General features: G+C 32.0%; 1 protein-coding gene across 3 annotated transcripts; it reads right to left on the bottom strand.

The window, feature by feature from the left end:
- Positions 1-1288: 1288 nt before the first annotated feature.
- Positions 1289-16126, bottom strand: LOC115965391 (TMV resistance protein N-like). 3 transcript variants are annotated; one of them, XM_031084598.1, is made up of 8 exons: positions 15190-16126; positions 13238-14231; positions 12858-13130; positions 12411-12748; positions 12029-12148; positions 6969-7403; positions 6597-6644; positions 1289-1667 (listed from the first exon to the last, which is right to left on the bottom strand). In XM_031084598.1, exons 1-8 carry the CDS (start codon positions 15702-15704, stop codon positions 1496-1498), a joined length of 2895 nt encoding a protein of 964 aa, XP_030940458.1. In that variant the 5' UTR covers positions 15705-16126; the 3' UTR covers positions 1289-1495. The 3 variants fall into 3 exon arrangements, with proteins under 3 accessions (XP_030940458.1, XP_030940459.1, XP_030940460.1); XM_031084599.1 differs by lacking the exon at positions 6597-6644; XM_031084600.1 differs by lacking the exon at positions 1289-1667 and having other exon boundaries at positions 6603-6709.
- Positions 16127-16147: the final 21 nt, after the last annotated feature.

Raw genomic sequence — 16147 nt, 5'->3', positions numbered from 1 at the left:
TAGGCCCTACTACAAAACAAGGAAAATATCAATTATGTGAAAATTCTGTGATTTATTCTAGATCCTTAGACTTTCTCTTATTCAATCATTTAATCTCACTAATTATCTGAATTTAAACGGGAAAATAATATTACACAGACTAATGACTATCTCGAAAGGATGCTACACACTTTCCTATACTTTTACCCCACATCATCTATAGAATCAAAATTGCTACTAGGCTGTGTTTGGTTCGATAAAAAGTATTTTAAGATGAAATTATTTTTTGGAAATGAAATTATTTTTAAGTGTTAGGTTGCGTTTTTGAAAACATTCTGGAAAATATTTTCAAGTTTTTGGTTGTGATCATGAATACGCTAGAGAGAGAGAAGATGAGAAGGGGGGGGGGGGGGGGGGGCTAGTGGGTTTCAGAATGAGGGGGAAAACAAAAGATTTAAAAAGAAAAAGTGTTGAGAATGAGAGAGTTGTGGGGTGGTGTTGGGTGGACTGTGAAGTGGAGAATGTGGTCCCAAATAGTCTAGAATTTGTAAAGGTAAAAGGGGTAGGATTAACTATATTTCAGCACACTGCAACTCTGATTTTTGGGGTAATTACATTTCCCTCGCTTGAGATTAGGAGGAATGACACTATACCCCAAAGCTAAAGAGAAAATACATTTCCCCCTTTGAGATCCATTTAACCAAACTTAATTTGCTTAAAATTTTGTGTACTTACATGCTCTTTGATTAAGGGTAGATTTTCAAAATCACCATCCCTGTCAAAGTAATAATATCTAAAACTAACTTGCCTTTGGTGAGTTAAAAACTTAAAATTATAATTCGTGTATGTGTTTTTTTTTTTTTTTTTGGGGGGGGGGGGGTGGGGTGGGGGTGGGGGGAGGGGTGGTGGGACAATGATTTACTATAGTTGATGAGCAACCAAATCTTAACATATTGAGATGATAATAACCTATGTTTAGCAATTCAAACTCAAATAATATCATTTGAATATGTAGCCAAGTTTTCAATCTAAGTCAACTTCTTGTTTCTCAAACATATATATATATATATATATATATATATATATAAATAAAATAAAGAGTCAACTTTTTAACTTTTTTTTTAACAATGAAGTTGACTTACTTACAAACCAAATAAAATTGAGTTTATCTTCTCAAAAATAAATAAAAATAAAATTGAGTGTATAATATGCTCTTTTTACTAACCATAGTTAAATTTTGATAAGAAAAATCTTATAAAAATTTTAGAATATTATGTTACTAATATTAATGGAAATGGGAGAGAGTGTTTTTTTTTCTTCAAATTTGGGATGAAGTGTCATTACTCATTCCCAAATCTCAAGTGAATGGAGTATAATTATCTAACGAGTGGTATCAATAATATTAAGATCTCAGGGCTAACACTCAATTTAGGATTTTTTTTTTTTTAAATATAAAATATAAAAAAGCGCACAAAGGTGCGATTCACATTTGCTAAAAAATCTCCAAAGAGCACGCCTAGAGTGCACTTCTGTGAACGGGCTTTGTTTTAGAGGCAGAAAGCGCGAGAGCACATGTGTGTCTTCCTCGGTATGTGATTTTAAACACAGTTGGGTCTTCATCGGATCGTTGAACTTGCTTTGTAGCCAAACAACCTTGGACACGTCGATGAGTGCATCTATAATAGCCTCTGCAAGTTGGAACAACTTATTGCTCAGGAAAAATTTTAAAAAATAAAAAATAATGGAGTCTTGGATTTTAAAAATGTAAATGTCCAATGCTTTATAAGCCTTTCAATGTTTATAAACAACATGATATATGTGGGACGAGGGGATTGCACATACTCAAAGAATAGTCAGATATTCGAAAAAAGTCTAAATAACCTTGTTTATAAATATATATATATATATATATATATATATATATATATATTTTTTTTTTAAATTTATATTAACAATATTAAAATTAGGACACCCTAACTAAATCCTGAACCATTGCCAATGAAGACCATATGGAAGAAGAATTCCCCTTCCCTAACCACTCATCATTAACAATAATGCTAATAATGCTGCCAACTGCCAAGAGCCTAATAGTTCAATTGACATATTTTAATGTTTTCAATAGAAATATTCACAATTCAAATCTTTATTTCCCCAACAATTTAATTACAAAAAAAAAAAAAAAGACAACAACATGAATTCATTTTAAAAATGACGACAACTTCATATGAAGTTGAGAAATTAAAAATGGTTCATATATAGAGTAGGCCTAAATTGAAAGCAACTATTATTGGAATGAATAATTAATTTAAATAAGTTACTTGAACCCAGAAATCCTTGCAATTCAAAAGTTAATAGATACAACAAATTTTCTTTTTAACTCAAAGAAAAATTAAATAATTGGTTTGTGAGATGGGCTACTATCACCGCAAACGATAGTCATAGCTCGTAGGAGTTGGGTTTGAGAGGTTCAAAGGCGGGTCTTTGGGTAATCAATTGGCCATCGTGTATGGATTGGTGGCCACAGTTTAGTTCATCTTGTTAAAAAAACAGGTGTTAGCTTCCCTTTTTTTCTATTTTTTTTCAAATGTGAATGTGTTCGTTGACTTTTTAAATAGTAGATTTTAGTTAACTCAATTGTTAAATTCTCTTATTTTTCAAATAAAAAATGATATTTCATAATGAAATAGACCACAACCAACAATATGAGAAAGAGTTATACAAAAATATATAGGGGATTAGTTATTTGCTTGCTTGACATCAAAGGATTAGAGGGATGTGTAGCTCTTAGGTGGTGTCACTAGATTACAAACGTAAAACGAAGGGCAAGAGCTTGACAAATGAGCTTGAGGTCATTCTTTATTGATGCAGCTTGCCCCATATATATATTGATCAATCTATAAATGCATATACATCATTCTCTTTTATCCAACATAATATATATTAAGGGAGATGTTAACGAATGTCTTAAGGGCATTTGTTAGTGAACTATTTTAAGAAAGTTTTTATAAGAAAAGAAAAAAAACAATTAATGTTTTGACAGTTTTTTCAATTTATTATAAAGGTGGTATAAAAACTATGGTTTCAAAAACCAGACTGGGGCAAAACCAGATTTGCTTCCAGATTTTTGACCGGTTTTGACAATTTTAGGCATTTTTTTGGGACCAGATTGGTAGCCGATTCTCAGTTCAACTGGTTGGACCAGCCAGTTTGGTCCAGTTTTTAAACTCTTGATAAAAACTTTTCTAAAATTGTTTATTAACAATTGCTCTAAGGGTACTCATTAACATGACCCATATATTAATAAGGCAACAAGACATGCATCAATGCAATTAACCAAAATGCTTTTAAGAATCTTGAATAGTGGGCAAGGGCTGAAATGAGGATTTTTAGGGATCTATTATCTATTAAGTATATTACATCAAAACGTAATTGTTTATATATATATATATATATATATATATATATATATAAATTTATTAAAGGAAGTGGTATTCCAACTAGAGTGGGCGGAGCTATAGCAAGACCCTCCAAAATTTTAAAAAATTATTTTATATTATGTGTAAGTATTAAAAATTTTAAATATTTAGCTACAAAAATAGAAGTTGCCCCCTCCAAATGTTTGAGTTAGTCCAATGATGCTCTTAAAAACCAATAGAATTTGTCAATTAGTCTAGTAGTTATAGAGACAAGATAGTTTTTGTTTTCTTTAATTCATTTTTTGTACATGTTTAATTTCAAACTAGACAGTTTTTGTATAGTATTAAAGTTTAAAAGATGAGTTCTTCTAAAAAATTATCTTGTGAATATATATATATATGTGAAAGTTGTTAATTTTATATACAATATATTTATAAATTATGACTTACTCTAGTATCAAAATATTAATATTTATATCTGTCTTATAAACAGGAATTGAAACAGTCTTGCAGGATCGGAGTTAGAAGTAGTTTTGGTGACACAACTATTTGCACAACTTTGTGCACAACTCGCCACGTGGGCGAGTTGTGCACAAAGTTGTGCAAATAGTTGTGTCACTAAAATTTTCCATATATTAGTAGCAAAATTTGGCCCCCAAACAAAAAATCCTAACTCCGATCCTGCAAGACTGTTTCAGTTCCTGTTTATAAGACATCCCAAAAACCCATTGACCAATAGTCTAGTAGTTTGGACCTGAGACCTCTAGATTTAGGTCACACCCCAAGACAATAAGTCCACTACCCGGATTCACCCATCGGAATAAGACATAATTAAATTATTATTATTATTATACATGCACAATTTTACATGCATGCCTGCCTGCATATATGTGAGTGCAATCGTATTTGGACAATATAAACTAAAAGCTTCATTCTTTTAATGACAAAAAAATAAAAGTTACACTTCCAAAAAAGTTTTTGATTACATTATTAAGGAGTTCAAATATTTAACTTATATATATATATATATATATATATTTTTAAAAAATATACTTACAAGTTATAGCTTTATTTTAATTTTATGAGATCATTTTTGCATCCTCGAATATTCCAACCCGGTGAATATTTGAATTACGGGAGGAACATATTTGGGAGTGCATGGGGGACAAATTTTTATTTGATAATTATATTAAAATAATAAATTAATGAAATTTCAAAAATTTAGGATGAACCATGCCCCTTTTATTAGGCCTCTATCTTTCATCTAGTTCTGCAATGGCAATTATTGGAGAAATTATAAGGTTCTCATGGTGGACCACGTTATTTGTCCACCATTTCAGTAAAAGATTTTCACATATTTAAAATTGTTGAGTCAATATTCGGTTTTTATTTAAAATTCCATAATTTTAAACAAGTGGAAGTCTTTTACTAAAATGATGAATCACATCATTTATCCACCATGAGAACCTTATAATTTCTCCAATGTTGGCTAATAACAAGTCCAAGTACGCAATTCGACTAAATCTTAACTGAGGCATGCACACAACCATATGTTTAAATGTATATCTATTGTCTAAATTCTTTAATGCAATCATGAAGTACTTGGCCAGAGAAAGAGTCAGAGATTTACAACCTTTGTTTTTTTGGTTTTCGGAGAGTCAGATAATACAACCCATTTCTCAAAAAAAAAAAAAAAGATAATACAACCCAAGGACAAGAAAAAGTGGTTTCTATGCTTTTTTTTTTAATCTGAGAAATGTGGTTTTCGTTAAATCTAAAGTCATATAATAACAATCTTGTTATATATAGTTCGAATTGAATGTGGACTATGGACAACAGTGGCGACTCCAGAAATTTTTTCAAATTACACAATTTAATAAAAAAAAAATTTTATATATTGACAACAACAACAACAACAATAAAAAAACACACAAATAAATAAAGTTTTACAACATAAAATTGTGGAGTTCAATTGTGGTTGTTGTTAGCGTTGCTATACAGGGATGGACGACGATGGCTGGAGAGAGTGAGTTTCTTATTTCCTTTTAGCCTTTAGGTTTGATTAAGTTTTAGTTTAAATTGTTTAATGACTTGTGAATCCGTGAGACACTGAGGATTTTTTTTTTTAATATTTGTTGAATTAAAAACATAATCGTGTTGGTGTTGGAATAATGATAGTCTTAGTCTGAGATGAGATTGATCTTGTATTGGGCTTTTCTATTAGCATTTGGTTTGGACCTTGTTCCTAGTTTTATTATTATTTTTTTTTTTGGGGGGGGGGGGGGTGGGGTTTCCATGGTATTATAAACCAGTATGGTGAAAGAACTAGAAAATGAATTGGTTACTGGTTTTTTGATCAGACCGAGATCCAACCGATAGTCGAACCGGTGACGTCATAAATAATATAATTAATAAAATTTTAAATTATATAAATAAAAATATAATAAGTTTATTACTAATAATATGATAGCAAAATGTAAAAACATAATGTTTAGTGACACTGTTCATGTAAATTTAATCAAATTTCCTTAGAATGGACAATCTCATGTTTAATTATAATCATAAAAATAAAAAGTTTATTATATATATAATGAATTAATTGATGTTATATAAAAATTAAGTAACTTTTTAAGTTTATTCACTTAATTAACTAAAACTACTATTTTTTTCTAATCAAAATTGTCGGAAAAAGAAAAAAGAAAAGTAGTTATACAATGAAAAAAACTAAATTTACGTGACTTTGACCAATTAGTTGTATAATATATATTATAATGTTTTTGAAGAAAAATAGTTGTATGATGACAATGTGTCAAGTAAAGCAAAAACTATAAGTAAAGTCGTAGTATAGGCTTAAAAGAATATAAAAGCATGTGGTTCTTTTTGTTTGAAAGACCCTAATATATTGTTAAGTTGTTCAAATTATGGAGCAAAATTTAATTTTATTGGCATAAAAAAATTCAGAGTGTTCCCAAATTTTTTTTTAAAGGTAGATAAATATAAAATTTTAAATTATTATGTATAATTTTTTTTTTTTTTAAAGTTAGGGTTGTCCTGGGACCACTCTGGCCATAAGGTGGTGCTGATGGACAATATTGTTATTGTTCAAAAACCAAGCAAAGCAGCATGATTCCAAAATTTCTTATCGTAAACTTATTCACAAATGTGTTAATCAAAATAGATTTCAGGAATAATGTTCTATACCTCGGATAATTGGCTCCAAGAATGTCTTTCTGCCCATATTTCCTCCATCTATAGCCATCATCAAGAGGCCTTTCAAGTCCCATCTCAGAGCTAACTCTCACTTGTACAGTCCACTAAAGTTCAATTGTGTTGTTAATAGAAAATTTTAAGAAAGTTTTAATATTACTTTTACAAAAAATATAAAAAGTTGTTAAAAAAGTCAGTCATTTTTTTTTTTTTTTCATAAAAAATTTATAAGAATATTTTCTAAATGAATGTCTTTAGAGCACCCATTAACTTTTCTCAAAGTTCAAATATTAACAGCCAATATTTAGACAAATTAAAGCCAACTCATAGATAGTTATATAGCTTTTTTATTTATTTTTTATTTACCTGTTTCTATATACATCTCTGTGCTTCTGATCCTTAAGTTCCCGATCTGAATCTTCACTTCGTAGTCCGTCAGCTAGAGATTCGAACATTCGAATTGCACCTCCTATGAGTTGTGTCTCATCCACTGAGCTGCTCAAATTGAGCATTGAAATTGCCTTTGTATATAAACCCAAGATCATTTCCGCTAAGAATTCACGGGCCTCATGCGATGAAGATGACAAATTGGGATGGATTTCAAGCTGTTTAGCTAGCTCCATCCCTAGTCTCTCGGGTAATGATGGGGATGGAGGTATTGTGCTGGAAGCTAAGGCTTGGGTACATGTGTGTCTTCCTTGGTAAGTGACTACAAACACAGCTGGGTCTTCATCGGATCGTTGAACATGCTTTCTAGCCAAACAACCTTGGACATATCGACGAGTGCATCTATAGTAGCCTCTGCAAGTTGAAACAACTTATTGCTCAAAAGAAGAAAAGAATAAAAAAAAAAAAAAGGTTATGTATAATGAAGTTTTGGTTTCTAAAAGCATTCACATCTAACATGTTAACAAATATATCATTTAACATAAAAAAAAAAGAAAAAAAAAAGACTGTTTTATCTATTTTAACATTTCACATTTAAATACACCAAACATCAAAGATTCTATTTCAATACACAATATATTAAAATAATATATACAATCAATAAAATAATCTACCAAACCTATAAAATAATGCTTTGAGAAAACACTGCAGAAAAAAAAAAAAAAAAAAATCTATAAAATGATTAACCATAACAATAAAAGAAACACAGCAACAGTCCCAGCAGCAAACCCACAACCCAACACCCACAACCAGCGGACCTCCGAATCAATCAACCCCGATCAAGCCACCAAAACCACCCAAAATCAAATCACAAAACCCACCCAAACGCAGCCACACCTGCCAAAACTCAGCCACACTTGCCGAACCACCACAATCCAGCCACTCAAATCAACAACAGAGACCCACACCCACAATCAGCAAACCACTGAGTCAACCCAAAGCCACCCCAATCAAACATCAAAACCGAATTAATCAGTAGTGATCAAGCCACCAAAACCACCCAAAATCAAATCACAAAACCCACTCAAACCCAGCCACACTCGCCGAACCACCACAACCCAGCCACCCCGATCAACAGCAGAGACCCACAAACCACAAAATCGACCTCATCTTCTTCACCAGTTGTGCCAAACCACCATCCATACCAGTTGCGGGAGTCAAATTGTAGCTCAGTGAGGAAGAGGGAGACGGAGAGGCAGGGAGAAAATGTAGAAAGAATGAGAGATCAGAAAGAAAGAGAAAAGAAAAAATAATAAAATAACATAGCATCCGGCTATAGTGAGTTGCTTGAGATGGCAGCTCCTTTCAATATTTATTTACGGTTTTAAAATTTTGCAACCCCAAGCTCTATCTTGAATCAATAGCTAATGAGTGCAGGGGTGGCCCAAGGAATTTTTGGGGCCTAAATGCAATGTTTAAATTTAGACATTTTATATATTTAAATTTAATTAAATAATTTTAAAAAAAAATTTAAATCCGTCCTTCTAATTTGTAAATGCACAAATTTTTAGTTTTTTTTTATAATGAATTTCTTGTTTATATGTGAGTTGCTCATTTAAGATTTTTTATAACATTTTTTGAAATTTTGTTATTCATTTTTGAGATTTGCACTTAATAAAAAAAAATATATATATATATTGTGTTCATTACTAGTAACAAATTATTTAAAGAACTCTTTTGAGACTTGAGTAATTTTTCACAAAATTAAAATTTTTTTTTTTTTGGTTAACAACTACTATATATATAAAGCTACAAAGATTAAAAAGAAATAATTTTAAAAACAAATAAATGAGTGGACAGTGCCACCAACATTTTACTAGTTTTTTTTCTTTGATAAACAATTGAGTAATGCTATATTTACAACATTTTCAAAATAACTTTACAACAAATCCGAGATGGTAATCTGTTATTAGTTGTAATTTGGGCCAATCACTAATATCACTTTTTTACCAATCAATAACAAATTGTCACCAAGAATTTGTTGTGAAAATGAACATAGTATTACTTTAAACAATTTCTTTTGAGTAATGCTAGGGACAACAATTTCACAACTTTTCTAAATTAAAATAGCATAGATTTTAAATTAAAGATCGTAGTGAGCTCATGTGTGAGTTGGCATGTTAATTTAGGATTGTTGTGAAATTATTGTAATATTTTGTTGTGTCCATTGCATTACTAATACTGTTATAGGTATAAAAATATTCTTGTTGGTTAAACTTTGGGGGCCATGTTCCACTTGAGGGTCTTAGGCAACCGCCTAATTGGCCTAGTGGTAGGGCCATCCCTAAATGACTGTTGTCATATTCACATGTGAGTAGTGTGATTGGTTAAAAAATGAAGTCCTATATTAAATACAAATGAGAATAATGTGTAATATAATATACTTGGGTTTATATGCATAAATTTAAGTCTTTTGGGACAAGTGGTGTTCTTATATGTTATATTAACTACTTAATTGGAATCTCTCCAATGTATTCTTTCTTTAACAAGTGGTATTAGAGCAAATGTTTCAAAGACAAGTGTTTGTTAGCTAATCTTTTACTAAGTAGAATGAGGAAGACTCCCATGGTGGAGAAAAATGGTTCTACTAGGTATGTGTTGATGACTCTCATAGTTGTGCAAGGAAGACTCCCATGTTTGCACCACCCATGGTCGATTAACATACATATTATTGGTGATGGTAATATATGACACTTGGATTGTAAAGAAAACTGCTTCCATTCAAGTTGGGAGACTAACTAAAGTGCCACAAGTGACTTGGTAGCTATAGAACTCACATGTGAAAGGGGAGATTTATTGTGATATTCATGTGAGTAGTGTGGTTTGTTAAAAAGTGAAGTCCCACATTAAATACTAATGAGAAAAGTAATTGATTAATATAACATAATGGGCAAGGATTTGTTGCAAACTAAGTTGCAACAACTCCTACAAAAATGCACGTGTCAATGTCTCAAATAGACACCTTTCTAGGCTTATATGTAAATGAAAACTTCCTTATTAAGATTAAAATTTTCACCAAATAGCCACTTGACATATGTGTATTTTGCAAGAGTTGCTACAACTTAGTTTGCAACAAATCCTTTCCCTAACATAATTAAGTTCATATCCATAGACTTTAAGCCATTGAGGACAAATGATATTTCTATATGTTATATTAACTATTCAAATGGAGACTCCCCAAAGTGTTCTCTCCCCCAACAATGAGGAACACATGAAAGAAGTGTTCCTAACCACCAGTTGTTTGCTTCCATGGCCACTTGGGCCGGAAGTAATAGGCCATACTCCTCCTTGCTCCTTATTGTACATCTTAGAAAAAAAAAGTTGTCGGCTTTTCATATAAAGGTTAATTAGAAATTCAATGTGTTTGTTGACTTTTTAAATAAGATAATATTTTGAGCATTAGTATCAAGTATATCTAATGCTAAATTTTTTATATTTAGTACACTAAACACCAAAAATCATACTTCATGAGATGTGTCAAATGCTTAAAAAATTTGGCACATGCTACAATGATGTTCTACTTTTAAAAGGGTAAGACTAGTGTGCTAAAAATTTAGGTTTCATTTTATTACTTTCTCTCTCTTTCTCTCTTCTTTTTTTTTTTTTTTTTTTTTTTTTTTATATATATATTATATATATATATATATATAGGAACTTTCTCTCTCTTTTAATTTTTATTAACAAAGAAAGAATTAAAAAAGAATAAAGAAAGAAGGATAAATTGCAAAATATACTTTTGAAATTTAGAATTGCTTGAATTTTACACCTGAAGTTTGAAAAGTTAAAATTTATATACTGTCAGTGTTCTTATACGTTGAAGTCCGATGTGTAATTTGTTGCCGCATCAGCCAACCCAATATGACACAGTTTCACCTAAAGTTTAATTCCACAAGACTAGGCCACTCAACGACGCCATTTTGGCTATAATTAAAAGATTCAAAACACAAACTGCTCTATGCATTCTCTCTGAAATCAAAACACCAAGTTGAATTCCAAAAGACCAGGCCCACTGTTCATTTGAGAGTTCGACGTGCATTGCTTTCTACATTCTCTAAATTGATCTCATTATAATGATTTCTTATATCAAAACAGTAGCATTCTAACAAATTTGTCAAAGGGTATACACATATAAACTTAAACTAAGTTGGATAAGACATTTAACATAAACTCAATTTAGTCAACAATATAGGAAAACATGTAACAAACTCAACTCTTTGAGGCATTCTGCCAAACATCTATCAGATAAGACTGATATTTTTACCCAGAAAAACGAAAAACGAAATATGGACAACATAAAAGGATTAGATCGAGACCAACAAAGAGAAACCCTTTTTCACTAAAGAAATGAAAATATAAAAATCCAGCAATGGCAATAAAGAAAAAGAAAAAGAAAAAGAAAAAGAGAGAGGGAGAGAGCAGTTGGAGAGAGACCAAATAAATTCATCCTAGCCGTCCCCTTAGACCTGATTTGGTGGAGCTGGAGTCGTCAATGATGGAGCTGAGGGCTGAATTTTGAGCTAGAGCTGTTTGTGGGGTTCGTGGGGAAGCATCAGCAGGTCTGGGTATGTTATTTGGGAATGGATTTTTGAGTTCTGATTAAACGACATCATAGAATATTTGTTTTGTGTTTTACTTTCAACCAAAGTGGTGTTGTTTGGAGGGGCTAGTCTTGTGGAATTAAATTTTATGTGAAATTTTATGCAGAGTTAGCAGCATGCTGTAATTAATTCTCATTAAAAAAAAAAAAAAAAACTTTATGTGAAACTGCATCATTTTGGGTTGGCTGGTGTGGCAAAAAATTACACGTCAGACTCCAGCATGTCACTTAATGAAAATCTTATTATAGTTTGAATTGATACGGACTATAATCTTGCTATTGTTCAAAAACCAAACAAAGCAGCATGTTTCCAAAATTTCTTATAGTAAACTTATTTACAAACGTTTTAATCAAAATAGATTTCAGGAATGATGTTCCATACCTCGTATAACTGGATTCAAGAATGTCTTTCTGCCCATATTTCCTCCAACTATAGCCATCATCCAAAATAATAGGCCTTCCAAGTCCCATCCCAGTGGTAACTCTCACTTGTTCAGTCCACCTTGGCAATGAAAATAAAACTCTCATTTGTTTTATTAAAAGACAATTTTAAAAAAATTTTAATACTACTTTCATAGAGAATATAAAAAGTTGTCAAAATAGTCTATTATTTATTTCTTTTTTCATAAAAAAATTTTAAAAATGTTTCCTAAATTAATGCCCTCAGGCAACCATTAACTTTTCACAAAGTTCAAACATTAATACCCCAACATTTAGACAAATTAAAGTCGACTCCTAGCTAGTTATATATAGCTTTAATTTACCTCCTTTTAGAAGCATCTATGTGCTCCTGATCCTCAAGTTCCCTTGAATCTTCACTTCGTGGACTGCCAGCTAGAGATGGTGGAGATTCGGATATTCCAATTGATCCTCGTATGGGCTGTGGCTCACCCTTTGAGCTGCTCAAATTGAGCATTGAATATGCCTTTTCATATGAAGCTAAGAAATTTTCCCCTAAGAATTCACTGGTCTCATGCGATGATGATGGCGCATTGAGATGGATTTGACGCTGTTTAGCTAGCTCCATCCCTTGTGCTAAGTGGGGGGTCTTGACCAAGTCTTTAGAGTCGCTAAGATCTGGTAGTCTTAGCTTCGCCAAATTCTGTGATAAAAAATAGATATGGGAAATTAAGTAATCAAGACTCAAGAACGTAATTGATATTTTAGGGGGATTAAAAAAAGGCATTAGCACTCATTAATGGAAAACTTACACTAAATTCCTCAGGTGATTGCTCAATGCAGCTTCGAGGCATCATGAATTCAACAAGATTATTCGGTTGAAAACTCATTGGCATGAATTTCAAAGGATAATCATGCAATTCCATCATTCGTAACTTATTAGAAATAAAACTGAGGTCTATAGGATGGTTGACATTACAAATATCATTCAACCTTAGACCATTCATATTTGAGAAAGCTTTGGCATTCAAGTTTTCTCTATGTAGAGGTGAATTTAGCACCGTGCCTTCTACAGATCCTGTTCCCTATTAACCAAGAACAATGAAATTAGGGTAGGGAAAGATATAGCAAAAAATTGCTAGAATTATACAAATACACAATTCTCTAACTTTATGTATACTAATCTACTTACATTATCATTATTTAGTACATGAAATGCATCCTTATTACAATGACAAAACCTATGACATTTTCCAAGCTCTTGAGGTGATTTATGATGAACAATTTTGTCCTTGAGAGTTTCAATATTCTTGTAACAACCAAAACCTTCCATATGTGCCACTCGGTTTTTGTCCAAAAATAGATTTTGCTCTGTATCATTCAATCCCCTCTTACTTATTTCTAGTTTATCTAGAATTTCTCCTTCAGGGATTTCTTCTAATTGATGTAGGTAATCTTCCCATTCCTTTCTTGGTCTACCAATCAAGGAAGAACCCAAAACTTTAAGAGCTAAAGGGAGCCCTTTAGCATACTTCAAATAATCATTGGACAAATCCACAAAATCTTTTTTAGGATAGGTTTGGTTAAACACAATCCAACTAAAGAGCTCCAGAGCTTCATCATTATCTAATCCATTAACCTTATGTATGGTAACCACACGATGCCTTTCTAGCAAGTGCTTATCTTTACTTGTGATAATGATCCTACTCCCTAGACCAAACCAATCACGATTCCCTACTAATGCCTGTAATTGTTCGTCTTTGTCAGCATCATCAATAACAATAAGAACCTTCTTATTGAGTAGTCTCTTCTTTATGACTTTGATCCCTTGAAGATGGTTCCATATGTTTACTTCTTTTACCTTGAGGGTCTCAGAAACAAGCTGCTTTTGTAAATAAACTAGATCATGTTTTTCAACTGTTTCTCTAACATTACAAATAAAGCTGCTAGCTTCAAATTGATGACGAATTCTGTTATAAATGACATAAGCTAGAGTGGTTTTACCAATCCCAGGAATTCCCCAGATCCCTATATAGTGAACATCATCTGACATTGTACCAAATAAGTTCATCATTTCCATCACACGTGAGTGTATTCCAACAAGGTGCTCAGAAAAATCTGGGAATTCACGATTCAATTCATCAAATATGCCTTTTGTGATTTCCTGGATATCTTCGGATTCATAACTGTAAAAATAATATAATTGTGATGAGACTAGGTGTGCTAGGTGTAAAGAGACAAAACATCATTAAATGCAAGATGTTTAGCTTCAGTAGAGAAATACCAAATACAAAAAAAGTTTTTACCAGTCAAAACAATCCCCCCTTCCCCTGAGAGAGAGAAGAAAATCTTTCGGAAAATCCAAAATAACAAGCCTATAGTTCTATACTTTCAGACAAATTAAACCCTATATTTTTAATCATGTCAATTTAAACACTACGCTTTCATTACCGTGACCATTGAAACCCCTTTCCCACTCCATTAAATCTTTTGCGAGAAATCTAACACCAATACCAAAAAAAAAAAAAAATGCTAAAGGTACTACAAGCTTTATTAACATATAGTAATGAATGTAATTTGCAGGTTTCAACCACTTCATAGATAAATATTTGAATTATCTCTTTATAATTAATGACACTTCAGTTTGTAAGTTCAATATTAATGTAGTAAAAACTATAGTACTAGCACTACTCCACAAAATGACACTCTATTCAACCCTAATAACTCATTAATTAACTTAAGAGTAACGCTAGAAATACAAACTTTTTATAAAAAATTTTACAAACTGCCGATGTGGTGAATAATTATTGATAAGTAAAAAAGTGATATTAATGATGGGTCTAGATGAAAATCAATAGAAAGTTGGCCACATTAATAATTTGTAAAAATGTTATAAAATAGTTTACCATTGTAGCATTCCTCTTAACTTAAACACATCTAAGAAACCATTACCCTAAGCCCCTAATATCTCTCTCTTCAACTTAACACGTTAAATTGTCTCTATAAAAAAAAAACGTTAAATTGTCATCTGTGAGTGTAGATGATAATAATGACTAATTGATAATGCTAGATAATTAGAACAAAACCAAAAATATTTTTCAGAAATTTTCCAAATCACCAAAACAAGAAAAGTTAAAGTGGTACCTATCAATTAAATGCCTTCCGCAGATCTTGCTCACTTCTGTCAGCGCAGCTCTCCACTTTTGTATCTTTTCTATGCTAACCTCGGGGTCTTCTTTATGCTTAAGGAACGCTTTCTCAAAAGTCCCCTTCTGATCCCCAACATGAGAGGGTTTTACATGGTAGAAAACAGGCAGAACTCTCAGCCCCTTGTCTTTCATGCATTCAAGAATTTTGACAAGTTCATTCAAGCACCACTTTGAAAAGGCATAGTTTTCTGAAATAATAATAATAGCATACTTGGATTCTTCTATTGCTTTCATGAGTCCTGAAGCAATGGATGTTCCTTGCTCAAGTTTTTCGTTATCTCTATAAGCGTTGATGCCTTTTTGTTTCAAAGAGGTATATAAATGATCTGTGAAATTCTTACGGGTGTCCTCACCATAGAAACTCAGAAAAACATCGTATTTCCATGGTGGTGTAAAAGAAGATAACGATGATGAATATGTACAGGCTTTTTGAGTGCTCGCGGAAGCCATTGAAAACTTTATAGAAAAGGGAGTACTAAAAGAGAATGGACGTAGAGCTTTATGAGAACTCCATTTTAACACAATAACATTACCCTTGGCTTTCTCATACCCATAGAACAGAAAGAATCATACCGAGAATCAGAGCAACGATCTGGGTCATGGACAAGAAAATCCATCGCTGGTCTCACTCTCAACATCGCCGATCTGGATTACGGAGATAGAGGTATTGGAGGTTTTGGGGTAGATAAAGAGGAATTGGTTTTGGGTAAGATAAAGAAAAATCAACTAAACTTTATGCTTTTTAATTGGCAGGTAAGGGGTTGGATCAGAAATCTGAGAGCATTTTTTGACTTGGTTCTTCGAAGACGTGTCTGTGTGGAGGAAAATAATGACGAGTAACAAAAGAAGAGAGTAGATAAGGGCTGCTTGGATTTTCCGTTTCCGTCGCCTAC

The sequence above is a fragment of the Quercus lobata genome, chromosome 10 (assembly GCF_001633185.2).
Source record: "Quercus lobata isolate SW786 chromosome 10, ValleyOak3.0 Primary Assembly, whole genome shotgun sequence".
NCBI lineage: Eukaryota > Viridiplantae > Streptophyta > Magnoliopsida > Fagales > Fagaceae > Quercus > Quercus lobata.
The sequence above is the reverse complement of the archived record's forward strand: the minus strand, read 5'-3'. Positions and strand labels throughout refer to the sequence as shown.

What these genes read in the sequence shown, in the direction of transcription:
- LOC115965391 (XM_031084598.1), bottom strand. Translation starts at nt 15,704, where the DNA reads ATGGCTTCCGCGAGCACTCAAAAAGCCTGTACATATTCATCATCGTTA. An exon ending in AATCACCTGAGGAATTTAGT is followed by an intron (nt 12,749 to 12,857) that starts GTAAGTTTTCCA and finishes TTTTTATCACAG; the next exon opens with AATTTGGCGAAGCTAAGACT. An exon ending in ATAGATGCTTCTAAAAGGAG is followed by an intron (nt 12,149 to 12,410) that starts GTAAATTAAAGC and finishes TTCATTGCCAAG; the next exon opens with GTGGACTGAACAAGTGAGAG.